The sequence below is a fragment of the Balaenoptera physalus genome (genome assembly GCF_965194825.1).
Source record: "Balaenoptera physalus genome assembly, chromosome: 20".
Taxonomy (NCBI): Eukaryota; Metazoa; Chordata; class Mammalia; order Artiodactyla; family Balaenopteridae; genus Balaenoptera; species Balaenoptera physalus.
This window is the reverse complement of record NC_138901.1, coordinates 64801586-64826847: the sequence shown is the minus strand read 5'-3', so window position 1 is coordinate 64826847 and position 25262 is coordinate 64801586. Positions and strand designations below refer to the sequence as shown.

At 60.9% G+C, this 25262-nt stretch overlaps 1 protein-coding gene across 10 annotated transcripts in view; it reads left to right on the top strand.

The window, feature by feature from the left end:
- Nucleotides 1-25262, top strand: part of MPRIP (myosin phosphatase Rho interacting protein) — a 127971-nt gene that overhangs the window by 68874 nt on the left and 33835 nt on the right. For 8 of the 10 annotated variants that reach the window (XM_082442853.1, XM_082442852.1, XM_082442850.1 and 5 more), the window contains 4 exons: nt 9916-10067; nt 14702-14786; nt 19915-20128; nt 21228-21384. In XM_082442853.1, the coding sequence (XP_082298979.1) occupies nt 9916-10067; nt 14702-14786; nt 19915-20128; nt 21228-21384 (608 nt within the window). Of the gene's footprint in view, nt 1-9915; nt 10068-14701; nt 14787-19914; nt 20129-21227; nt 21739-24665; nt 25258-25262 lie in introns of those variants that run through there. The other 2 variants (XM_082442847.1, XM_082442855.1) reach the window with 2 other exon arrangements.

Sequence of the window (25262 nt, the reverse complement as noted above, 5' to 3'; positions counted from 1 at the left end):
TTGGGTTCTCTGTCCCTCCAGCTCCCATGATCTTTAGGTACCATCGTTTGGGGGACCTCTCCCAGAGTTGCTGCCAGAACTGTCTTGTGCCCCAGGGGTGGCCGTAGCAAAGGCTGTGGGTGGCAGCTTGCTTGCTTCACGAAGCCAGCTGGTGGCCTTGCCTTCCGGCCAGCGGCTGACCTCCGTCCTCTGCTGTCTCTGCCTTTCCTGCTCCTGCCTGTCTGAGTCCCGTCGCTTGTGTCATTAGCCTAGAAGGGTCCATTTTCTAGGAAGGCAGGGGGATAGCATTGCCCGTGAAAAGTAGCTGGGATATAAGCCAAGTGCAGAAAAGAAAAGAAATTCAGTTCTTGAGTTCAGCATCTTGTCCGGGGTCAGAGCCACAGTCAAGCGGTCTCCCTCTCCTGGGCCCCCTCCGCAGCAGACCACGTCCTCGGGCCCTGTACGCTGTGGTCACCTTGGGCCCCTTTGTTCCAGGCCTGCCCTCCGGCTTCCGTGGGCCAGACCCTGCTCATCCCTGTCGGGTGACCTGAGCGCTCGCTTTCTCCTCCACACGGCCTCTGCTGGGACTCTGTGAGCACGTCACCTCCCCGGGCGCTCCCAGCCCCATACCTGCTGTCCTTGTATTCCTGTCACTTACCGCTACTTGAAATGGGATCGTTCTTTGTTCTTTTTATTTCCCTTCATCACCACGAGAGTAAAGTGAACTTTTGTAAAGGTGACATTCTGTCTGTCCTGGTCTTACCTCTGTCCCTGGCACAAAGCAGGGGCTCGGTAAACACCTGTTGTCTGAATCCAGACTTTTGCCTGTGCATTCTAAGGTGACCCTGGGGTTTCTCAGGCAGGCCTCGAGGGCGCGTCCTCTCTCTCCCTCAGTAGACATGATTGTAACTGTCAAGTGGGTCTGGTCAGAGCCCAGAACTTAGGCAGGTGTGAGTACAGCACCAGGTGTGAGTCAGGCAGGTACGGACGTATTTCCTCCAGGAGTGTCCTAGGTCGGCTCCCAAAGACTGCGCAAGTCTCCAGGAGCAGAGGTCAATCCGAGGGACATCGTGCAGGCCCGCAGAAGAACAGGGGAAGGGGCGTGGGTGCCGGGCGGGAACCGGGCAAGGCAAAACTGTAAAGGTCGGTTTTAGTGGTTCTGCTGATGGGGAAGGAGGTTGATTTACTTCAAGGGCTGGAGCTACGGAAGTGAGCCTCCTGGCCCTGGGGTGGACCCAGCCGTTGTGCTCAGCCGCCCCAGTCCTGTTGAAGTCAGAAGGCTCGCCTGTCCTGGGAGCTCTTTCGTACGTAATTTGTACCTGAGGTCACCACACCTTCCAGGAAAACAGTTCTTACGTCGTCCAGGTCTGGCTGAGGTGTGGGGCACTGACCCCTGTACTAGAGGGGAGCAGCAGGGTCCCGGGCCCTGTGCTGCCTGTGCGGGGTGCTTCTCCTGCCCCGGGCCGAGGATTGGGAATGGGGAAAGGTAGGGGGCTGGGGATGAGAGGGTTGCGGTCCGTGCCCGTTGTTCTGTTCTGTGCATGTTGGGGAGGGCCTCACAGGAGGCCGCTGTGCATTGGGCGAGTTGGCCGGGCTCCGTCCATAGAACGACCACTTCCACTCAGGGAGCCTGTTGGCCTGAATACGGTGTTTCCTTTTGCCTTTTTCCCTATGTCAGTTACTGCCATGCGTGTTGTCACTCCCAAGGTGGGAATCCAAGTTGGCCTGGGCACTTGGTTCTTGGGGTGTGTATGTGCGTGCATGCATGTGTGTTCAGATACAGATAACATAAAACTTACCATCTTGACCATTTTCAAGTGTGCAGCTCAGTGGCATTAAATACATCACATTGTTGTGTAACTATCACCATCATCCATGTTTGGAATTTTTCATCTTCCCAAATTAAAACTCCATACCAATTAAACACTAATATTTGTCCTCTTGTGTCTCGTGTATTTCACTTAACATAATGTTTTCAGGGTTCATCCATTTTCTAGCATGTGTCAGAATTTCAGTCCTTTTTTTAAAAATAATATATTTATTTATTTTTGGCTGCGTTGGGTCTTCGTTGCTGCGCGCGGGCTTTCTCTAGTTATGGCGAGCGGGGGCTACTCTTCGCTGTGGTGTGCGGGCTTCTCATTGCGGTGGCTTCTCTTTGTTGGGGAGCACAGGCTCTAGGCGCACGGGCTTCAGTAGTTGCAGCACGCAGGCTCAGTAGGTGTGGCTCTCGGGCTTAGTTGCTCCACAGCATGTGGGATCTTCCCAGACCAGGGCTCAAACCCGTGTCCCCTGTATTGGTAGGCAGATTCTCAACCACTGCACTGCCAGGGAAGTCCCTTTAGCTCATTTATTAATTGTCTGTATTTTTGCTGTTGAGTTGTAAGGGTTCTTTATATATTCTGGATATCAGTCCTTTATCAGATATGTGATTTGCAAATGTTTTCTTCCATTCTGTGGGTTGGCTTTTTACTCTCTTCATTGTGTCCTTAGATGCACAGAAGTTTCTAGTTTTGATGGAGTCCAGCTTATTTTTTTTGTTGCCTGTGCTTTTGGTGTCACGTCCAAGAAGTCATTGTCAAATCCACTGTTATAAAGCTGTTGCCCTTGGTCTTCTTCTAAGAGGTTTATAGTTTTTGCTTTTACATTTGGGTGTTTGATCCAGTGTGAGTCAGCTGTCACGTGTGGTATAGCAGGCACCTGGCTCTTGTGCCGTCCTGTTGCCGTGCTGGCTGCGTGGGGAGAGCTGTCCTTCCCTGCGCTCCCAGCCCCATCTGAGGAGTAGGTGGGCCTCGGCCAGGAGCTGAGGGCTGCCCAGCCAGCAGGCCAGTCCTGCCCCGCAGGCGTGAGAAGGAACTTCTTCCTGGCCTTGGCAGCAAGTGGAAAGGGTCCTTGTGTTTTTTTCTTCCTTAAGAAATAAGTTTCGCTGACCCTACCAGTGCCCCATGAAGGCAAGGGGTTTGCTGGTCGACAAAGCCCAGAACGGGTCATTACAGCCGTCTCCCCCAGACCACGGCACTTGTGCGACGTTGGGCTCCTCGGCCCGCTCCTCTTCCAACAGCTGCCAGGCTGCCGCCCCAGCGGGCCTGTCCTGCGTCCTGTGGGCCCCTCTGTGCTGAATCCACGGAGGCCCACGCTGCCCCTGGATGGGCCCAGGGCCGGATCCTGGAAGGGGGAGCAGCTGCTCACGTGTCGTCTCCGGCAGACGCACGTCGTCAGAGCCGGGAGACTGAAGTTGGCCCTCGGGCTGCTCCACTGAGCTGCCCCGCTCTGCCTGCGGTTGAGGCCGTGCAGAGGCAGCTGAGGAGCCGGGCACCTGGGCTTCAGTCCACCTGCCGCTCTGGGCCTCTGTCACCTTCCAGGCCTGGGCTGGAGGCCGTGGGCGAGGAGTGCTCCTCCCGCAGAACCCTGACTGGGGCCGGGACTAGCCGGCCGCAAGCCCTCCTTGTCATTTTCCACATTTGTGCAGTGTTTTGTTTTGTTTTTAGGTATACAAGTCGTTGTCTTTTAGTGTATTCGCAGGGTTGTGTGTAACCATCACCACAGCCTAATCTGAGAGCTGTTTTCACCGCCCCCGCCAAAGAAGCTCTGCACTCCGCAGCTGCCACCTTCAGTCCTCCCCAGCCTTGTCCTTCTGTCTCTCTGCGTACTCTGGACGTGTGTTGTAGATGAGATCATTGCAGTGTCACCACCCCATCTCTTGCCTTTCAACTCTGTCGTCTGCAACTTGCTACAGTTCTGGACCCAGGAGTGGTGGCCACAGAGCAGGGCCCTGGGCTCCTGGAGGCGGGGTTCCCTTTCTGGGCCCTGCATCTCCCTCCAGCTAACTCCTCTCCCTCAGGCTCCTCAGCTGTGGAGGACTTGTCACTGTGGCCTTTGCACATGTGTCCCCTGCTGTCTGCTTAACAAACATGAGATTTGGTAAGATTGGGTATTCCTATTTTATAAATAAAGCGTAACTTCTTTACAAATAAGGCATAAATATTTATGCAGTATAAACTTAGACGGTGGGTTTGTTTCGTCTGTCATTAGAAAATGTGCACTGAAGCTCATTTTGGGCGGTGCCAGCATAGGTATGTGGAGAAGAATCCAGTTAGTTTTATCCAGGCCCGTGCGTGGACCAGGGACTACACACAGCGCCCTCCCGTCCGGAGGGGACAGGGCGACCATCCTGGCGGTGAGGGAGGTAAGGCAGGCGCTTCCGGCAGGGAATGGCCGTGCAAGAGGGGACCTGTTCAGCGAGTGGCCGCAGTTTCCTAGACCTGTGGGCGGGGACAGGAGGGGAGGCTGGAGCGGTCAAGGACCTCAGACTCTGGGCGGAGGGCTTGGGCCCGAGGCTGTAGGAGCAGCTGAGGTGAGGAGGTCTGGCGAGGCCTGGGCTCTTCCCGTGGAGCTGGCCAAGGAGCCGAATCCACAGAGCTTGCCACTGAGCCGCCACTGAACAAATCCCAGACTCGGGGCTCCCACCTTCCTGACTTGATTCGAGGGGGATGCAGCCCTCACAGCTGGACCCCCTGCTCCGGGGAGCCCATGGGGGGGAGGAGGGCGGGGATGCTGCACCGGGGAGGGAGTCGATGCTGGGCAGAGGGCAGAGCCCTGCCTACCCCCACCTTCCCTCAGCTCCCCCTGCAGAGTGTGGCCGGGGAACCAGACCTGGATCTTCCCCAGGGCCTTAAGATGGGGGCTGGCGAGGCACGGAGGACAGACGTGAGCTGCTCGCCGCCCTCGGGTAAACCCCTTGGTGTGGCCCGTCATTTTTAAGAGCCACTTGCTGGGCATCTTAGAGCCAGCAGGCAGGAGGCCAGGCTCTCCCTCCCGTCTCAGGGACAGGGTGGTCCGTGACGCCTGGAGGTCCCTCCCGCCCAGCAGGTCAGCTCTCTCCCTTCACCCCGTGGCCCCCTCTGTGCCCCAGGGTAGGAGGCACACGTGGCCAACACTTGCATCCCTTCTTCCCATGGCAGCACTCGGGGAAAATGCAGTGGCTTAACGTCTCCTCTCCGGCTCATGAGGTAACTCCATGTTTAACTTTTTGAGGAACTTCCATACTATTTTCCACAGCAGCTACTTCATTTTACATTTGGAGTGGGGATATTGTTACTCCCACTTTATAGCTGTGGAAACTGAGGCTCACAGTGTACAACTTGCCCAAGGTCACAGAGGTGGTGGTGGCACAGCTAGGATTCTGGTCCAAGGCTGGGGCTCCTCTTGGCCAGTGGGTTCTGGAAACCTAAGGCCCGGAGTGTAGCTTAGCCCCTCCAGTCTCTGCAGGGAGGAGGGAGCTGGGAGCGAGGTCGCTGTTTGGCACCAGCACTCCCTCCTGTCCTGGGGTGATGGGCGGCCAGGTGCCAGGTCCTCCGTGCCATAGCCCCTAGCCTGGCTGGCCAAGCATCCTCCAGGGCAGTGAGTTGGAGCAGGCAGGTTCACATTGGAGCTCTAAGGGGCAGGGAGGGTGCAGAGTCAGGGCTCCCTGGGAGGAGGTCAGGTGACAGCAAGGACACAGACCCGACACCTGGGGACTGGCAGGGAGACTGTGGGCACGGCTTGGCCGGGGCTGCTCTGCAGGCTGGCTGCGAGCCCCCCTGTGGAGCACGACGTGGAGCACGGGGGAAGCTCACAGCGCGAGTGGGCGCAGCTGGCTGCTGGCAACGAGGGGAGCGGGAGGAAGGGGGTTCTGCTGGGCGGGCACCTCTTGTAGCCTCCTGTCCACCCCCACTGCTCCAGGGCCCCTGGCCGAGATTGGCAGAGGCCTCTCTGAGCTGTTGGGTCCAGGCAGGGGCGTGGCTCACTCCGGGTCCTGGTGGGATCATGATCTCGTGGGTATGCCTCAAGACCCCTTTTCCAAGGGTCTTTACAGTTTTCTTGGAGAACCTGGGCTTTGGGGATATCCATCTGGAGAGTGCTGGTTGCTGGGCTGGACTGTGGCCTGGGTGGCATTTGGGGTGGTCACCAGTGCTGCCTCTGGAGAGAAGAACTCATGATGCGTTAGACTTGGGGCTCTGTGAACAGCTTGGCAGGAGCAGGAAGAGCCAGGAGACGGTCTCTGTGAGCCTGACCAGCACCTGTTTCTCCCAGGACGTGGGGTTCTGGGGGTGCCTGCAATTGGGTGAGATGCTCCCAAGGGCCACCTTCCTTCTGTAGAGGACTCAGGTTCCACCTCCTCAATCCCAAAGAAAGGATGTGGTCTCTCCTTGGACCGGGCTTGAGTGGCCTGAGCAAGCCTAGGACCTCAGACAGTGGATGGGGTTGGGCTCCCTTGAAAGGTACCTTCCGACCTTGAGAGTGCTTCTTTGCCCTTTGTTTCTGTGGGTCTCCGTTTTCCCATCTGAATGGGGGAGTGAGGGGTAAAACGGAGGATTCCCATCCCATCTGAGTCTCGCCTTTGAGCTACCTCCCCTCTGGGTCTGTAAGCACAGCTGCCTGGTGGGACAGTCCTGCTGAAAGGTCTCAAGGGCTCTTCTCTGTGTTTCTGTCCAACTTTCCTCTTCTTTCTCTCAGGCTCTTAGAAGCTCGCTCCTTCCCAAACTTCCAGGATCCAGCAAGAAATGGACAAGGCCTGTCTTCCCTGAATGGCACCTGCTTGGGTCAAGGGTGGGGGTGGAGGGTCCCGGTCCCCAGGGGGTGAGGCTGCTGTTCGGGAGTTTCCTGAGTGGGCCTCTTGTGAGCCAGTGAGCAGATGACAGGCAGGAAAGCTGGGTTCTCGGCAGCGTGTGGTCACATCCCCAGACAGAGGCCCTTGTCTTGTGCTCTCCTGCTTGGCCACCTCGTTCTTAGAGGATCTTCAGCCCTGTCGCAGCTCTGCCATCTTAGCTGGTGCAGTGTGGAAGCCAGAGGAGGACCAGTGGCCCCCAGATGGCTGGAGGGCCATCCAGTGACATTGCTGGGTGAGGACTGAACCCATAACTTGGCAACACAGCCGCATCGGTTGGCCTTCCGACAGCCATCCCCTTTTTGGAAACTAGCAAAACTAGCAAAACTAGGTGACGCCCAGCCTTGGAGAAGGCCTGGATTCCTCACCTCTCGAACTGTCGGATGAGGGCCGGGAGCTCGTTGGACTGGGCTGGTTTCTCTTCTGGCAGTGCCAGGGGTGAGGGCTGCATTACAGCCTAGAAACTCGCCTTGGCTCTCCCAGCACCAGGGCCGTCTAGCCAGGAAACAGGTTGTTACATGGCGTGTGCTCTCTTCTCTCCCCAGTGCTGAGAACGCAGGTGGGCGTGCTCTGCTCCTGGACAGAGGTGGGGAGGGTCAGACCTCCGCCTGGGGCTCCCTGGAAACCCTTGGTTGAGTCTGCCCGAGCCGTGAGTGCAGGAGATGCAGTGGAAGGCAGAGCAGTGAAGGGGCAGGTGCGGGTGGTGGGAGTGGTCAGTGAGCGTGCAGCGGTGTGCGGGTGCTGCTTCTTCCCCTGGGTGGCGCTGTTGAGACCCCGAAGGAGCTGTCACGGGCAGGTCCCTGTGAACCTGGACCAGTTTGCCAGTTCTCCTTTCTGTTTATGACCGCTGTTTACTCTCTGCTCCCTCTTCTGCATGTGTAACAGGATTAGATAATGCCCGCCTTGTGGTAAGTCACATTTAAGGAAGCATGAAAGAGGTTGTAACTGGAAGATCCTGACACAGAGGTGGTAAAGAAACTTTCATGTCCTTCAGCCCTAGCTTGTTATGTCTTTGCCTTTCATTGGCCCTTCTGAAAGCTTTTCTGGAAGGAGGTAGAGCCTTCGTGTCAGGGAGAGGTTACCAGAAGTCTCGTGGTGCAGTTGGTGAGTGAGTCCCGTGACCACACGGAGCTGCAGGGCCGGCAGGGAAACTCACCTGGGAACCCACTCACTGTGCAGAAGGGGCCAGTGAGCAGCTTGGTACCCCGAGCCCTGGAGCAGTGGTCTCTAAAGAGGAACGTGTGCCTCCAGGGGGCCCGCTAGGTGGTCTAGTGAGAAGAAGACTCTAGAACTTTTGATGTCTTTTATGGTTCCCATTGAACTTACCTGCGTGTACTGTGTGTGTAACAGACGGGTAACTCTTCAGGGCCATGTGCCTGTGCCGGCAACATGGTGGATGAAGGAGGAAGAGCCCCTCTGCTCCTGTCCGGCTCGCTCAGGGAAGGAGTGCGCAGGCGTGCCTGTGCTTCGAGCTCGTGCCTTACTCCTCATGGCATCAGGGTCCCCCCTGAGGACCTGCCTCATAGAGGCTGTGTGCCTTGTCAGGGCCAGCGGGGATTGAGTGTTCCTGCCTGAGGGAGTCTGACTCCGGAGGAGGGCAGAGGTCGCCACCCAGAGACCGTTCCGAAGGGCACTGGCACGATGCCGGGGAAGGCCCAGTGTTAGACCCTCTGAAGGGAGCAGGGGCTGGGGCCGGGGCAGGAAGGGGGGAAGAGACACTCATCCGGGGCGGGGGACCCAGGCCACCTCCCTTGTCTGCTGCTCCCGAGGGACCCCCTCTGCTTGGTTGAGGACAACCCACCAAGCTCCCTTTCCCAGCTCAAGGGCCGTCCAGGAGCCCCCAGGAGAGATGCTACCAGGTCACTTCACTCAGCAAGGGCGCTAGGCTTGGCATGGGTGTGGCCCCTTCTCACGTCCCCACCTGGGGGGCAGTTCGGAGACGGGACACACTTTGAACACACAGCAAGAGTGCGTGCTCTTTCCCCGTTGTGGGCTCACGGCCGGCCCTCCTGCCCTGCCACCTCCATTCTGAGCTGGGCCCAAGGAGGACAGGCTGATCCCAGAGGCCCCCCCACAGAAAGACTTCTGGGAGCCAGGAAGCTTAGTCCTTCCCCTGCGGTGGCCCAGCGAGCCCGCAGCCGCGACGGGGCCAGAACTCGGGGAACCCAGTGCCCCTTGGGTCTGGCTTCTGGGGTCGGGCCCCAGGGGATAAGAAGGGAGGTGGCGGTGGGTCAGAAGAGCTTGGGGCCCCCTCCTCTGCTGGCAGGTGGGAGGGAGGGAGCACGGACAAGGCAGCCCCCAGCCCAGCAGCCCCATTGCCTCTTCTCCCTGCTGCTCCTCCGGGACCTGGGAAGTGCCGGGCGCTTGGGGAGGGCTCCGTGGGGCAGCTGGGGGAGCTGGCAGCTGCCCTGGAGGTGGAGGTGGGAGTCGGAGCTGGGGCTCGCCTCCCTGTGAGAGCCCTCAGCGGGGTCTTTGCACCTGGTGTGGTGGCAGCCATGGTCACCTGCCTCCTCCCCATAAGCCTCCTCATGTTTGGGGGAGGTCCTCACCCTTCCCCTCAGTAAGAACTTCTTAAAACCATCTTTTCTTATTTTTGGGTTTCTCTCCCTAATATCAGTGTCTAATAGCTTAGCTGATAGAAAAGAGGGGGGAAGTTATTATCTGTTCCAGCCCTGGCCAGGCAGCCTGGCAGCACTCCTCACGGGCAGCCCTGGAGGGTGGCCTGCCTGTGGAGCTTTCCTGACGTGTGTGGCTCTGGCCTGCCTGCCCCACAGCCCGCCTCCAAGATGTGCTGCTCTCTGGTCCCCTCCCTCCTTGCCTCTAAAAATAACCTTGCTATTTTGAAACCACCTCCTCCGGAGCTTTTCTCCCTGCTTTCCTGGGTCAGTCACCCCTGAGACCAGGCTCCTGGCTGCCTCTGTCGTCCCAGCTGTCTAAAGGAGCATCTCCTGCCTGTCCCCACCCCCCGGCCCCCCGCCCTCCTCCAGGACTAGCTGGGATGTTGTTCTCCAGTGGGAAGGAACGTCCAGCTGGATATCCTCTGAGAAGAGCAGGCCTGTCACCGCTTCTCCCTGGAGATGGGTCAGTAGGAAGGCGGGCTGTGAGGGCCGGGCCGAGGCAGCGCACACCCTGTCCTCTGCTGTAATCAGCTGTCTGCACAGCTGTGAGAGGTCCAGGTGACTGAGGAGAAGCAAGGAGGGTCAGAAAGGACCGTGGGATGCAGGGACACTCCCTACTGCCTTCCTCTGCCCCCAGAGTGACTGACTCCCTGCCCCATCTTCTTCCTCTCGCAGCCCACAACCCTCCCTCAGGGCACCATCAACATGAACCAGTGCACAGACGTGGTGGATGGGGAGGGCCGAACGGGCCAGAAGTTCTCCCTGTGCATTCTGACCCCCGAGAAGGAGCACTTCATCCGGGCAGAGACCAAGGAGATCATCAGCGGGTGAGTTTGCTTTGCACGTCTTGGGAAGAGGTGCCCCCACCTGCCAGCAGCTCCTTGGACCAGGCCTCTTAGGCACGACGGCTGGCGTTGCCCTCACTTTCTGCCCCATGTGTCTCCTCTTCTGAGTCCCTCTCTCCACCCAACTGGCCTCACCCTCCACCCACCTTTGCTTCATCCCCATGTCCACACTCTCGCCAGGCTGCCCCTGCACGTCCCGCTCCCCCAGCGGCCTCCCTCTGCTGGCGCTGGCTCATCTTCCCAGCCTCTCTCTGGGCTCCCTGCTCCATTCTCACTGCACTCCAACCATCTATCACTCGGCCACCAGGGGCTCAGTTTCCAGAGCTCATCCGACCTCGCCTCCCTCCTGCCTGAAAGCCCCTGGGGCCCTTCTCAGCCCCGCAGCCTTGCCGCCACCGCCCTGTCCCTCCGTGCTGAGCTGCTTGTCGCCGCACGCCCCCTGCTGCTTCTCCCCAGCTCCTCGCCTTCGTTCCCGCCCTCCCCTCGGTCTGCAGTGACCCTCCGTCCTCCAAGCTGTGAGGTCTCTGGGAAGCCCTCCCCTGCGAGGCGTGTGGCTCCGTCAGCTGGCGCTCATAAAGGGTGGGGCTTGTCCCAGTGTGTGTCGCCCTCCGCCAGCGGCAGGCCCTCGAGTGGAGGCCTGTGTCTCCCTCGTGTGCCCCGTGCCTGCCTATGGGAGTCACCGCAGGGTGACCGCACGCACTGCCTTCCTCAGCTGAGTGGAAGAGACAGAGTTCTGGGTCACCCACTCCCCCAGCATGCCTTGGGAAGAGGCTTGGGGAAGCCCTAGGAAGTAAAGGGACCCAGATTTTCAGGCAGCCAATAGGCCAGCGGGCTGAGCTCCATGCTCTGAACCCTGCCACATCTGCCTTCTGGGAGCCCTGCTCCTGGGGCACCTGCCACCAGTCCTGTGCGCCCAGCCACACACGGTACGTGACATGGTTCATGACACGGTACGTGACACGGTGCATGGCAGGGAGCAGGTGCCCCGGCCCCGCCGGGAGCTCGGGTGCTGGGTCATGCAGAATCTCGTCGTCCTTTAAGGTGAGAAGGAAAAAGTGAACCAGAGGGGTTGGGGGACTGGGCTGATTATTACAGCACAGAAGACAGGGAATTAGAATGTCAGACACTTTGCTTTCAACAGACGGAAGGCTGCTGAGAGCCCTGACCTGGGGTTCAGGGCCTCAGCTGCAGCCTGCCCAAGGCTGCTGAGTGAGAAAGTGAGAGTGTGGCCGGGAGACCCTGTTTTTGCTGAGGTGGGCGTGGAGCAGAGGCCAGACTCGTGCTGCCAAGGGGCTCAGAGGCACCCTCGTGGGTGCCAGCTCACCCCAAGTCCTCTTCCCGTGGGCAGAGGCAGGTTTGTGTTTCTGACTCCAGGGCCTAACAGAAGGACCACTTTCACTGCTTCTCCTTAATCCTCATCTTAGAACCTTGTGGATTAAGAGTGTAAAGGGTTTTACAAGCCCTCGTTCTGCGGTTGGGAGATTGAGGCCCCGGAAATGCAGGGAGCCTAATCACTCCAGGCGTGAGTGACAGCACGGAGCCATTTGCACGTCCTGCTTCACACTTGCTGCCATGGCCTTGTCTGGCAGGCACGCCTGGCCGAGGTTCCATTGCCCATCTGGATTCCTTGAGGAGATCTCTTCCCTGCCACTCGGGAGCTGGGTCCTAGGGAGGGGTCTGGGTGACGTTGGATGGGAAAGGGGTGTCTGAGGTCCCCAGGACAACAGGGAGCATGTGAGCTGGGGCCCAGGTCAGTGATGTAGTGGCGTGCCACGTGGTCTCGGGCCTCTCTGATGGGACCTCCGTCAGGCACTTGGCAGGGTCCTCGGCTCAGTCCCTGAGCCCCTTTCCCTCGGTCACTTCTGTATGCATGTACAGGCCCTGCCATTCCTGTGCAGCGTGGGTAGACAAGGTCGTTAGCAGGCGAGATACCAGGTGTGTGCCCTGGGGGTCCTGAGGCTGGAGCCTGGTGTCGTGGCTTGGTGGCGAACCCAGAGCCGGAGCCAATTACCTGACACTCTTCCTCTCCCCTCATCCTGGGCTGGGCCTCGCTGCTTCCTGCCCAGTACGAGGGCTCCTTCAACCCTGGGCAGCAGCTTCCTCATCTTCCCCATCCGCGGGGACGTGGCCTCCTCAGGGAGTCGCCTGGGGCAGCGTGCCCTGGGGACAGACTGTGTCTGCATCCTCTGTCCCTCCTCTGCCCTGCCCTTGGGCTCCTGGGTCTGAGCGCCTGGCAAGGCTCCTTGCTGGGTAACCTCATCTGTGGGCTCTGGGGCCCCCACATGGGTCCCTAAAGAGGTGCTGACTTCAAGGGAGAGGAGTAGAGAACGGTCCCTTCAGCCTTCTTTCCGGGGTCTTCTCTGAATGGAGACCCCCGAACGGCTGGAGGCAGCCGCATCTGTCCCAGAGCTGACAGCGAGAGTCTCTTTCCCTGTCCCCTCACAGCAGGAGGTGCTGCTCCCCCTGGCTCTTCAGAGGAGGTGGGATTTGGCAGGAGTTGGCAAGGGGGGCTCTTCAGTGCCTCTGGCGGGGCTGGGTCCCAGCTGCCCCTCTTCTCCATACCACTGCCTTTGAGCTCTGCCCTCAGAGTTGAGGAGGCCCTCCACCGTGTCCCTGGCGCCCACATTCACCACCAGCCGCGTGTCTTCGTTCCCCGCACTCATCTCTTTCCTGGGTGTATTTTAACATCTGTAGCCCACCTGGGTAACATCAGACACATCCTGCTGGGCTGCTGTGAGGAACCTCAGTACGGGGGACACGGCCCATTATCTGTGCCTGGACTGGGCGCCCCCCAGCCTCTGGCCACGGCACCAATGAGTGGGGCAGGCCGGGCCCACCCTCGCCCGACGCTCCGTCCCTGCGTCTCCGGGAGCTCCGCGTAGTCAGCAGCGTAGCCGCGGTGCAGACCTTCTCTCCTTTCCCGTGAGGCCCTGTCCTGCGAGGCGCACAGGTCTGCCCAGCTCGTCAGTGTTGCCATTCAAGAGCGACTGGGCCAGCATGCAGGGGCTCCGGGCACCCCGAAGGCTCTGCCCCTCCCTGCCACGGCCCCCCGCTCCTGGGGCCCTGCGGGATGAGGTGACTTTGCCGAGCAGTCTGTCCTCCCCTCCCCTCCCCGGTGAAGCTTGAAGAGGGGCCCTCTGCAGGCGTGGTTCCTTGGTGTGAACTTCCCAAAGGAAATTCAGCCCCCATGGCAGGCTAGAAAGCAGGTCTCTTAACCCCACAAGCACGCGAACTCCTTAGGTTACCTGAAGGAGGGCCTTGGAGAGTCTGCTCGTCTGCTGCTGTGCAGATTTCATTCGTGGCCTCCTTTCTTGCTTTGAGGACCCCAGGCGCAGGACCTGTGCCTCAGGTCTGCAGAGTGCAGGGACTGTTCATTCTCTCAGCAAACTGAGAATCCCCTGCTCTCGCTGGGCTAGGCCTCACCTCGGATGCTGGGATGCTCCACACCCCGTCCTGCTCGCCCAGCTGCCAGCTGTCGGCAGCCCAGCCCCCGAGGCTATCCCAGAAGGCGTCTGTGACCAGCCCCCACCCCGCCCCCTCCCCCGTGAATTAAAGAAGCCCCTCTGAGAACTAGAGACCAGAGCCCTTCTCCCTGCCCCAGGCTTGGGGTGCTGGCCATCGCTGCAGCCAGGGCCCTGACCGTGCAGACCCTGCCTTGTACAGCAGCTCAGCCAGCGCCACCAGCTTGTCGGCCTAGGCTGGCAGCAGGCCCAGCACGGATCCTGGGGTTCTGGGAAGAAGTGGCCCAGCGTCTCCTGCAGTACCTTCCCCTGTGGAGAAAGCACTGGGGCTGCCCTTCGCCACCACACCTCCTTCTTTCCCCTTCCTCCAACCTTCCCAGCAATTATGAAGCTCCGGTGAGGCAAGCAGTGGTCATGTCATGGCCTAATCCAGCCCCTGGCGTCAGAGACCAGGAGACCGAAGCCCAGAGGCCTGGGAGCCACCTGGGGTCATGGTTTGAGGGTAGCAGAGCCAGATCTGAATCGAAGCCTCCTGCCTCAGTCCCTGTGCTTCCCACGCTCCCCCGTGGCCTTCCCTGCTGCTGGTCCAGAGCGGACCTTCCAGCATGTGGGCCCTGGTATGGGTCCCTGGACAGGGTCCCTGGGCAGCTCTGCTGGGCCTTCCCCAAAACCGAGGTGCCAGCGCCCTCACTGTGCAAGTCGGGCCCAGAGGTGAGTGAATGAGTCTGGGAGGTCAGCTGCGCAGCCCCCTGAAGTGACCCGCTGTGGGGAAGTTCAGTAGCAGACTCCTGGGTTCCTTCCTCGAGTGGGGTCCAGGCCCCAGAGAAAGGTCAGTAATAGAAACGGTGCCGAGTCCTTGCTGGGGGCCTGCGGTCAGGCCTCCTGCTGCACCAGGGTGGAGCCCGCCCCATCTCCAGGCCAGCAGGGCGCTCCCCGCCTGCGCTGTGGTCATCGTGGGGTCAGCGCCTGGGTGTGGCCTCGGCTCAGTCTGTGCTCGTCCTGGCTGTGCTGCTGGGCTTCCTGCCCTGGCAGTGACAGCTCTGATCTGAGTGGTGCTCTGCCTTGCTCCGGTGCCTGGAGGCTGGGTGGGCACCGGCGGAGTCCTGGTCCCTGAGAGCAGGGTCTGACTGGCGCTCTCCCCTCCTCTTTCTCCAGGTGGCTGGAGATGCTCACGGTCTATCCCAGGACCAACAAGCAGAACCAGAAGAAGAAGCGGAAGGTGGAGCCCCCCACACCACAGGTGAGGGCGGGGCTGCCAGCTGGCGTCCCTTTGGTGGAGCTGGGGCAAAGAGAGTGCGCCCTAGAAGGTTGGGGGGCTTCAGGACCCAGCCTAGAAGAGGGCGCAAGGGAAAGGGGTCATGTCAGGGGTGAGGTGGCCATCAGCCCTGGGGTCCTTTCCTTCCTTCTGTTGGTCTGTGAGCTGCACACTCCTCTCCGAGCCACAGGGCAGGACCCCTACTGGGAGGGGGTGGCCTGCTGTGGAGCTGCCCCCAGAGGCAACCGCCCCGCAGGCAGGGGGTTCGCAGCAGTAGCGCAGTGCGTGTCCCTCCCCCTGACCGTCCTGCCCGCTGCTGGGGAGCCAGGAGCATGCCGGGAGGAAGGGTTTCAGCTCAGCTCCACTTCCCACACAGAGGTGATTCTGCAGACAGCAGGCTGAACAGGGGGGCTGGGCAGGGGGGTCCTAGAGTGTCCCAGCCAAGTGAGGGGCTCTTGGGGGACCCCGCTTCTGCTCTGGGCTGACCATAAATGGAAAACACTGGCACTGGCCTTGATTTTGTGCCTCTGCCTCAGATCCCGTGAGACCAGAGTGGGAGGTGGCTGGGGTGGTCCCACCAGGTCCAGCCCTTCCCTCCCCTGGCTGGTCTGTAGGGGCTCAGGGCACTGGAAGGGATTCAGGGACTCAATGAGGTGATTTGCAAAATGGGCCTGTTGAAGTCTAGTTCTCGGCTTCCCGTGTGCGTGGAAGGAAGTACTGGGCCCATCCTGGGTGCTCAGTGCAGTTGACCCTGGAACAACACGGGTTTGAGCTCTGTGGGCCCACTTTATATGGGTTGTTTTCAATAGTAAATCCTGCAGGACTACACGGTCCATGGTTGGTTGAACCCGTGGACGTGGAGCCGCAGATATGGAGAACTGCGGATACAGAGAGCCGACTGTAAGTCGTGCTGGATATTTGACCGCTCAGAGGGTCAGCGCTCCAACCCCTGCTTGTTCAAAGGGCCAACTGTACATGTGATTCCTTTCCTCTCTGCCCCAAACTTTCTTGTTTCTCAGTGCTCTTGCCTTGCCTGATTGAGCCTCACAGCACCCCTGAGAGTGAACAGGATGGTGATCGGGGGTCCCGTGGGCATCTCGCAAGCCCCAGAGCCTGACAGCCCTCCCGTGGAGACCATTGCTACCCTCTGGGGCTCATCAGTCCCTGCTGGCTCCTCTGGGCTTCCCTGAGTGACAGAGGTCTGGGCAGGAGAGGGAGGTGTGTGCTGGCCCGGGTTCCCTTTCTCCTGCACGCCCCCTCAGACTGCCCTGGCTACGCCTGCCCTGGGCTGCTGCACAGGTCCTCCTGCTGATGGAGTGTGGCCCCGGCCTGCTCAACCGACGGTCCTTGTCTGCCCTCTGCCCACCCTCCCCGAAGGGTTCCAGGCCAGCATCCCCTTGGAAGGTAGTGTCCCTGGCAGGAAGTCGGCAAAATGGAATTGCACTCATTCCTAGAGACGGAAAGTGGAGCTTCCTGCTGGGGAACAGCAGACACACAGGCAAATCCCCCAAAGCTTCCTGATTTGAGAGAAAACCCCAGGCGGAATAAGGGTGTTTAGAGTTCCATTGCGTTTCCATAGCGATGCCTTGGAAACAGTGTTGGAGCAGAGCTCCTGCCTCCAAATAAGGCAAATACACATACAGAAGGCCCTTTCAACCAGGCCGGGGAATTTTGTTGTGTCCCTGCTTCCCAGTTTTCCCTTCCCCTGTGACATCTTCTCCCCCCAGATGCTGCTTCACATTTTGGGTTGGTAGTAGGAGCCATGTGATTGCAGGGTGGGGAGATCACCCACTTCCCCGAGGGTCTCTTAGAGCCCAGGGTACTGAGGTCCCAGCCTCCTCTGCTCGGCCTTTGGCAGGGTCTCTCTTCCTTCTGCCCTGGCTCCCCTGAGCATCCCGTTCAAGGCTGCTGATTTCTGGAAGCTGTGAGCCTTCATCAGGGACAGTCCCCTGTCAGTCAGTCTCGTGGAGGGCTGTGGGGCCTGTCCAGAGGAGACTTGGGTCCGGGGTGCGGGGGAGGGTCTCTGAGCAGGCTTCCCCTCGGCAGCTCAAGATGGAGCTGTGGGGAAAGCCTAATGCCTTAGGGGCCCCCGTAGAGACAAGAACCCAAGACCCCATACCTAGCCTTTTTCTCATGGCCCCGGAGTTTGGGATCAAACCAGCTGGGGGCTGGAGGTGTCCCTTTGCTCCACCCCACGCTCTAGGAACTCAGGCGGGCAGGGGAGCCCAGCGTCCTGTTTCGAGGAGGGCGTTCAGGCATTTGGGAGTTGGGGCCTTGGAGGGCACAGGCACCCCTCAGACATGAGGGGGGATGAGGACTGGGCTGTGGGGGAGAGCAGACATCCTCTCTGCCGGGGGTGGGGGTCCCAGCAGAGCCCAGGGCGGTGGGGGAGACAGGCTGGCCCTGACCAGAGTCTCCGAAGCTGGAGCCTGAGAGGCACAGGCTCCCAGGAGCTGCTTCTTGCTCAGCCTGTTTGAGGGAAGACTTCCTGGTAACGAGGTGCCTAGAGAGGAGGAGTGATCATCCACTCAGGGTGTGACCGGTGGCCCTTACCTCCCTCTCCCCAAAGCCCAGAGCTGGGACTTGGGTGAGGCCAGGGGCCATGTGTCTCCCAGCCCCGTGTGCAGGCCAGGGGCTTGGATCATTGGGCAGAGCCGTGGGAGGCTGGATCCTCTGTCTCCCTACCTGCTCAGGCTCTTGGCCCTTGCTTCTTGGCCTTTCTTCAAAGACCCATAAAACAGCAGACCTTTCTCCGTGAGTGAGGCCCCACATCAGGTCCAGGGCCCCGCCCACCTCAGGCCCACACGTGTGTTGTCAGCTGCCACCTCTTCTCAGGTATCTTGTTTCCCACTTGGGTGCTTGCTGCCGTACCCACTCCGGGTCAGGACCCTCCTTCTCACTGGGTCCCTGCTCAGTTTCCATGCCCCGGAGGTAGCAAGCAAGGCTTTCTGTGAAACCCCCTCCAGAGGGGCCAGCTTAGCATGTGGAGGCTTCAGAGGCCCCTTGACTGGGGCCTGCCTTCCTGCCCTGCTTCCTCTTTCGTCTCTGCTTTGAAAACCCTTTCTGAGCAGCCAGACAGCACAGACTTTATTATGGCACTGACAGCCCTGGGCGTGCAGCTGTCCCGGCCACACAGAGACACCACCTGGGAGCCTGGGCTTCCCCTCCTTCCTCTCGCACAGGCACCAGGGGTCTGTGTTGGTGTGAGCCCCGGCACCCTCCCTCCCACGATGGTGACAGCATAGGGAGTGGGGCTGGTGCCATGTGGCCCTGGCCCGGCCCCTGCGAAGTGTGCTGTCCACCCAGCTGCTCTGGAGAGAAGCAACTTTACTTAGAAACCAGCCCCTCTCCTGCAAGCCACGGTGGCTTTGTTCCTGCTGCCAGACTGCCCTCCTGTCCCTGCTGACTCGGTGAGGCTTGGCATAGAGGCTGGAGAAAGCAGGGCTACCAAAAGGAGAAAAAGAGCTCCCTGTGGACCTTGGCCGCCGTCCAGAGAACCCCAGGGCCCTTGTTCTCTGGGATGAGTCCCCAAAAGTGGGAGCCTGGGGAGGGATCTGTGGGTGCAACCAGCCCTGCGCAGGTTGGGGGCCCAGGCCCAGGAGGCAGGTCTGGGAGCGCTTGGTGCTGGGAAACGTGTTCCCTAAGCTCCCAGTCACTGCCCCTTGCGTGTCAGGCCTGGAATTTCCTCTGCCTCTTGGGGATCCTTGCAAGCCCACCCCCTACCCAGTGCTGGGCTCACCCCGGGCATCAGAGAGGGGTATGCATGTGCCAGGGTACTACACTCATGGCGTGGGGCTGAGAGCACCGGCAGGAAGGCCCTTTCATCATGGGCATAGCGCCGCCCCTCCCCCTCGACCCTTTGTGGCGGCCTGTCTCCCTTGGTCCAGCCTCCCCTCCACAGAGGGGACAGATTCACCAAGCAAGGTCTTCAGGTCACCCCCGCCCAGCTCTGCAGGAGGAATCTCAGCGCCACCCTGGGCCCGGCAGAGCCACGCCCGGCCTCTGAGCACAGGCCTCAGGTTGTTGGGAGGGGGCAGGGCAGCGGCACCCAGAGGGGCTTCTGCTTAGGAAAGCGTGGCTGCTGGGGTGTGGAGCAGGGGCCCCAGGGCCAGGCTTCCTCGGGTCATTGGAACTGGTTCTGTTTTAGTCTCAGGAAACTGTCAGAAACCACGCCATGTTCTTCCAGGAAGTCCACTTCTTCCATGGTGGGTCAGAGCTCTCGGGAGTCTCCAGCTGGGGAGTCAGGTCTGCCTGAATGGGTGGTCAGGTGTGTCCTGGGTCTGTGGGAAGAGTCATCCTGGCTTTATCCCATCCCAGGAGGCCTGAGATCCTTGCAGAGCTAAGGAAACTTTGGACCTGGTGAAATGCCTGTCTCTCACTTTGGGACACAGGGTGCCTGGGCTCCTTGGTGGCTCCTCAGGGGTGCCCGTCCAACGTGAAGCCCCCTCTTGGGCCTTTCTCCTGCTCCTGGGGTGCCTGGTGGTGGAAAGTGCTCACAGCCCCACTCTGCCTCTTACTGGCCGGGCGAGCGTGGGCTGTCGCCTCCTCTCAGCCCAGGCAGCCTCCCCTGCGGGGTGGTTGGTGAAGGCTGGAGGGTGCGGCGCCCCGAGAGCCCAGCAGGCGGTCTCTGTGTTTTGGGGAAAGACAGCTGAGATGTGCCTCATTTCTGGGGGCGCCCAGAGCCATCCTGCTGGCAGCCCCTCAGCAGCAGGCACCCCAGTGCCCTGGGTGGGCAGGGACTCGGGCCAAGGGCCTGAGCAGGTGCCGCAGGGTGGCGGGGGTCCCAGCCCTGCCCTGTCTGGGCTCTAGGCTTGCAGTGTGGAGTTACGGTCCTTTGTGTGCTCTGGCCTTGGATTCTGTGTCTGGCAAAGTACCTCTCGCACAAATGCTTTTCCCTCGGGGCAGCACCAGCTCTGGCCTGGGTTCCCACCTGGGGTGCTGGCTGGGGCTGCAGAAGAGAAAAAGCTTCCAGCCCAACCAGGACATGTGTTCTGAGCCTTCCGTTCCGGCATTCTGGGCCTCTGACACGGTGTAGTTGACCTTGGTAGCCAGGCCCCCGGGCAGCTCAGACCGTGTGCTCCCAGGCCCGCACGGACACCGTTCTCCCCTGCAGGAGCCAGGGCCGGCCAAGGTGGCTGTCACCAGCAGCAGCAGCAGCATCCCCAGTGCCGAGAAGGTGCCCACCACCAAGTCCACCCTCTGGCAGGAAGAAATGAGGGCCAAGGACCAGCCCGACGGGAGCAGCCCGAGTCCGGCTCAGAGTCCCAGCCAGAGCCAGCCTCCTGTGGCCGGCACCCTGAGGGAGCCAGGGCTGGAGAGCAGAGATGGTAAGTGGTGGCCGGGCCGGCCCTCGTGCCCACCTGTCCTGGTGCCCCAGCTTGAAGCACTAGAACGGGCCTCCCGACAGAGCTGGTTCTGGGACTCGGGGCCTCTGAGCCGATCGTGAGCCCCGGGCCTCAGGCTCCCTCACCTTGTGTCCGTCAGCCCCGGGCCGGGCCGGGCCTGGTGTGGGACCCGGGTCGCTGGCCTCCGGCCATTGCCCTGCCCCTCCCCTGTAGCTCTTTTAGTCCTACCTGTGAGCCCTAGGCAGGTGTCGTGAGAATCAGGATGCTCTGTAACGAGGTCTGTGTACAAGGGGGCCTCTGGTTCCTGTGTCTTGTGGCTGCTTCGTCTCTGGAAGCCCACTGTGTCCTGAGAGCAGCAGCAGTGAGGGCTGTCTCGTCCTGCTCGGGCGCCTGGGTGAAGCAGGGAAAGAGGGTGCTGGGGAGGAAATGGTTGGCATGACTGCCCTTCTCCACCTAGCACTTGGAGTTGCCTGAGCAGAAGCGGGGCGGCAGCCTCAGCCTCGCTCGTCCAGGCCCGAGCGGGCTCTGCGCAAGACAAGCTGGCTTTGCCCTTTACACCTGTCCAGGCCACTAGAGGCGCATGGACAGTTGGGACCCAGCTCGTTCAGGTGAAATGCATCTTGTACAGGCTCTGGGCAGAAGGTCCCTCAGTCCTCCGCAGGCAACACACACCCATCCACATCCAGAACCGGTCACTCCTCTCACTCCTACCAAGGTGCTTCTCTGCCCGTCCCTCCAGAAATGTACTAAAAGGTTGCATGGCTAGTTGGCCCTTGGATTCCTCCTTGATGTTCGGTAGGAAGTAGTTGTTGGTGGGACGTCTCTCCTGGGAGAATCGTGCTCTCCCAGCGGAGCCCCCAGACTAGAAGCTCAGGGACCCCCTGACAGTCTGTCGGGGCAGCCCGGTAGGGAGAGGCAGATAAGGATAAGTTCCTCTCCTGGGGCTCTGCCCTGGGGTGGCCACGCCAGCCTCTGGAGGTGGGAGGTAGAGAGGTGGCCTGTTGGGGTCCGCGTGCCTTCTTGAAAAGTCCCCGACCAGAGGGGGTAGCCAGCCCAGCGTGTCTCCTGTCCCCTCTTGCAGAGGAGGGCACCACAGGCAGTGAGCGTGCGGACTGTGGCCGCAAAGTCCGGGTGGAGAGCGGCTACTTCTCGCTGGAGAAGACCAAGCAGGACGTGAAGGCCGAGGAGCAGCTGCCGCCGCCGCTCTCCCCACCCAGCCCCGGCACCCCCCCCAACAGGTACAGTGGCTCCGGCCCGCCCTCCAGGGAGCTTGGCCGCCCCCTTCCTCCCCCAGGTCCTCAGCCCTCTGGCCGAACCGTCTGCAGTGGCTCCTTCAGCTCCCTGGACACAGCCCACCGGCCCCCTGCCCACGTGGACTCCGGCAGCGCTGGGGGGCGGGGTGCAGAGAGACCGGGGCGCGCCTCTGCCTTTAAAGCCAGCAGGCAGTATGCCACCCTGGCCGACGTCCCTAAGGCCATCAGGATCAGCCACCGAGAAGCTTTCCAGGTGGAGAGAAGGCGGCTGGAGCGTAGGACCCGGGCCCGAAGCCCTGGGAGGGAAGAGGTGGCCCGTCTGTTTGGCAACGAGCGGAGGTAAGGGGGGTGGGGGGGGCGACTGGAGGGCCGTGTGCTCGCAAATGTGGGTGCACACACTCTCCCACCCTTGCAGCCCCTGCCGTGCACACTCACATTGTCTTAGACACACACCCACCTGTGCACCCTCACGTACTCGTGCATTCTGTCACATTCTCGTACACCCTCTCGCACACTTTGTTACACGTTTCCTCGAAGGACACACACACACACACACACACACACACACACACACACACACACACACACACACACACACACACACACACACACACACACACACACACACACACACACACACACACACACACACACACACACACACACACACACACACACACACACACACACACCTGGGGAGAGACAGGGTTCGGAGATGGGCCAGGGCTGATGGAGGTGTGGGACTTGACTGTGGTCTGAGGGTAGGAGGGCCCTTCCCTCGTTCCCCCGGAGGCGGGGGGGGCAAGATCTTGCATGGTTCCGTCTCGGAGACCTCCAGGCCCAGGCCCGGACCAGAGCGCCCCAGTGCCCCTTCCGGTAGGAGCTTCCACCCCTGAGTCTGTAAATGGAGCGTCTGCCCAGCGACAGGGCTCTCACCCAGCTGCGTGGGCTGCTGGCGGGATGTGAACCTCTCGAAACGATTCACGTTCTGGGAAAGGAAAATCCATAGTTTTCATTACGTTTCCAAAGAAGTTGCTTTCTAAGAAAGAGGTTCAGACCCAAGTTCCACAAGTGTCTGTGGAGTGTCCTGCTGCCGCCCTCCCTCTCCAAGCCCAGCTCAGAGTTGGGGCGAGCTATGCGGACAGACGAGGTGGCCCTGGGCTCCCCCTCGCGGGGTTGGCTGGGAGCCGGTTGCTTTGCTCTCCTGCTCCCTTGCTTCTTACCACCCACCTGCTCTCCCAAATGTCCCCTCCAGCACTAGGAAGAGAGTGAAGGAAACAGGAGGTGCCTCCGTGCTGGGGAGGGGGAAGCTGACCTGTCCTGGGGGGCGCCCTCCAGTGTCTGTCCGCCTGGTTCATTAGTACCCTGGAGAGGTGTGTGACCACCCTGGTATGCAGGGGCAGAGACGGGGGCGCAGAAGCAGGGCGACTCCTCACGGGAACTGCCTGGGACAGCAGAGCCGTGACAGAAACCCCAGGCCGGACCTGGGAACGGGAGGGCCCTGCTCCCAGGGTGGACCCGGGACAGGGCCGAGGCTGTCCTTAGCGCTCTTAAGTATAAGTGAATGGACTTGCCAGAAGTATAAGCGAACAACGGACTTGCCAGATGTAGGCGGCCAGTGGGCCGGGCAGGGGGGGGTGGGCTTCTTGCTGCATCCTGGAGGCCCCTGAACGGGCAGCCACACCCTGGTTTGGCGGGGACCAAAGAATTAACATTCAGCGCACCTGCTTGGCTTGGAGTTCCCTCTCAGCTAGCGGCCCAGGCTACACGGCATCTCTGGGGCTTTGCTTCCGCCTGCTCTTTGCTACCGTGGAGGATGTGCTTTCACCTGGTGCAGACTGCCCTGGGGCCCCTCTGCGCTGCATCCTAACACTGTCACGTCACTTTCTTACTGACCCTCATGACATCTGACTGGCTGCTGTCACTCTCCGAGGCCTGCTTTCTGGTCCTGAGTAGCCGCCCCTCCCAGTGCTGGATTGGATTCCTGTCTCTGGTGGTGTAGAACAGAGCCCCATGTTGGCAGGACGCTGGCCACAGCTACCCAGAGTGGCAGCTGCCCGGGAGCCCGACTGGGGGACCTCAGGGGTGGGTTTCCTGACAAGCCCTGGCCCGGAAGTAATCCTTCTCGGATGGCGAGCTGCTGCCGACTGAGCGTGGGGGGCCATGGCCCTGGTTGAACTGCTGGTGACTGACCCCAGAACCAGCTGCCCGCGGTCCTGCCTGCGCCTTGGCTGGGAGCCTGGAGAGGTCAGGTTCTGTCCCGTCACCGGCCCACCTGGGAGGCCCTTGCTGTCACACCTGCAGGGCTTCAGTGGACCCAAGTTTCAAAGGCCCCACTTGGTAGAGCCAACCATGGCTGACTCCCTGGCAGGTGCCGCCGCCCTCTCCGCTCCTCTGACCCCCTCGCAGCCATGGCCGGCTCGCAGCATGCGATTCGCCTGTGACTCGCCGGGCGCTGCTCCTCAAGGCCTTCCTGGGGCTTTCTGGTCCCGGGGTCAGTTGGAAGAGCTCTCGTTCTGCATGTGGCGGCACCAAGGCCTGTGAGCGGGCCTGGAGTGTCCTCTAAACCCAGCAGGTCGGTTGGGGACAGGCCACCTCAGCCGCCCGGCCAGCCCGAGCACCCGCGAGAGCCCCTCGTGGTTCCCAGGCCCTCCCGCCGCCCCGGCTTCCCGCGCTCGCTCGCTCCCCTGCTGCCCCCTCGGCCACACCGCTGCTGGCCCCGCAGGCTGCCTGGGGACAGCTCTGTCCCTGGAGGAGACTCCGCGGGAGCTGAGAGCGCCGCAGGCCCTGGCTTCACAGGGAGCTGGGTCCCCGGGAGTTCTGCCCTCCTGAGGAAGAAGCCCTGAGAGCCACCTGTACTGTGCGCCTCCCGAGGGCAAGCTGGCCTCCGGGGCCTCAGGATGGGGGCCGGTTCCCCCCCTTCCTCATGGAGTTAGACTTTAGGCTTCTGGGCCCAGCGGCCCTTCACTAGCTGCCCTCGACTCTGCTGCTCGTCCCGATGCAAGGACAGCCCTCCGTGTGAGGCGATCTCGGGGCGCCTGCCTGGGCGTCTCTGGGAGGACAGGCCTCTGGCCGGAGACACGCGGGCAGCCCCCGAGGGCGTGTCCCCCATGCGGCCGCTCGCAACTCCTCACTGGTCGCGCTCCTCAGTGATCACCTCGGGTTTTTGCTTCTTTAATTCTTTGGATAATTTTGATTTACCATGATTTGATTTTTACAAGCAGTCCTTTTCTGTTTATTCATTCTCCAGCCTTATTTTCTTTCAGGTCTTGCCCCTCTCCACCTCCTCCTGCTGTGTCGCTGTGTGACGTTACTCGCCCCTCCTCCGCCTGCTTCGCTCCCATCTCAGCTCCGTCTCCAGCCGTAGATGGCCTGACGATGCCGCCCACCCTTTCACACGAAATCAACTTGCTTTGTTTTTAATTTGGGTTTTGATTCTTTTTACTGTTGGCAGAAACAATGTTAATTCGTGGGTCTTTTTCTTGCTAAATTTTGGATGCTCTGGGGTGGGGGCCGCATCAGATCTGCTGAGGAGTGTGATGAGGACGGGCGTGCCTTCCGAGGTGCTGGCTGCCTTCTCATCCGTCTGGCTCCGGAGAGGGTGCCGAGCGCTGAGCGTGTGACTGCCGAGTTTGTTAGCACGACAGGGCGTGCGGGGACTCCAGTGTGGGGGCTGGGAGGCAGAGGGCAAGGAAGCGTCTGGCGGAAGGGAAGGGCCTTGCCCGTGAGCTGCTGCCAGCCCCCGCACAGCCCCCCCTCAGCGGAGGTGGGAGAGGGAGCAGGGGTGTCCGAGGCGAGCTGGCTGAGCGAGCGGTGTGCACCGCCGGGGCCCTGCGCGAGGGCAGCCCGGAAGCTGGGGTGAG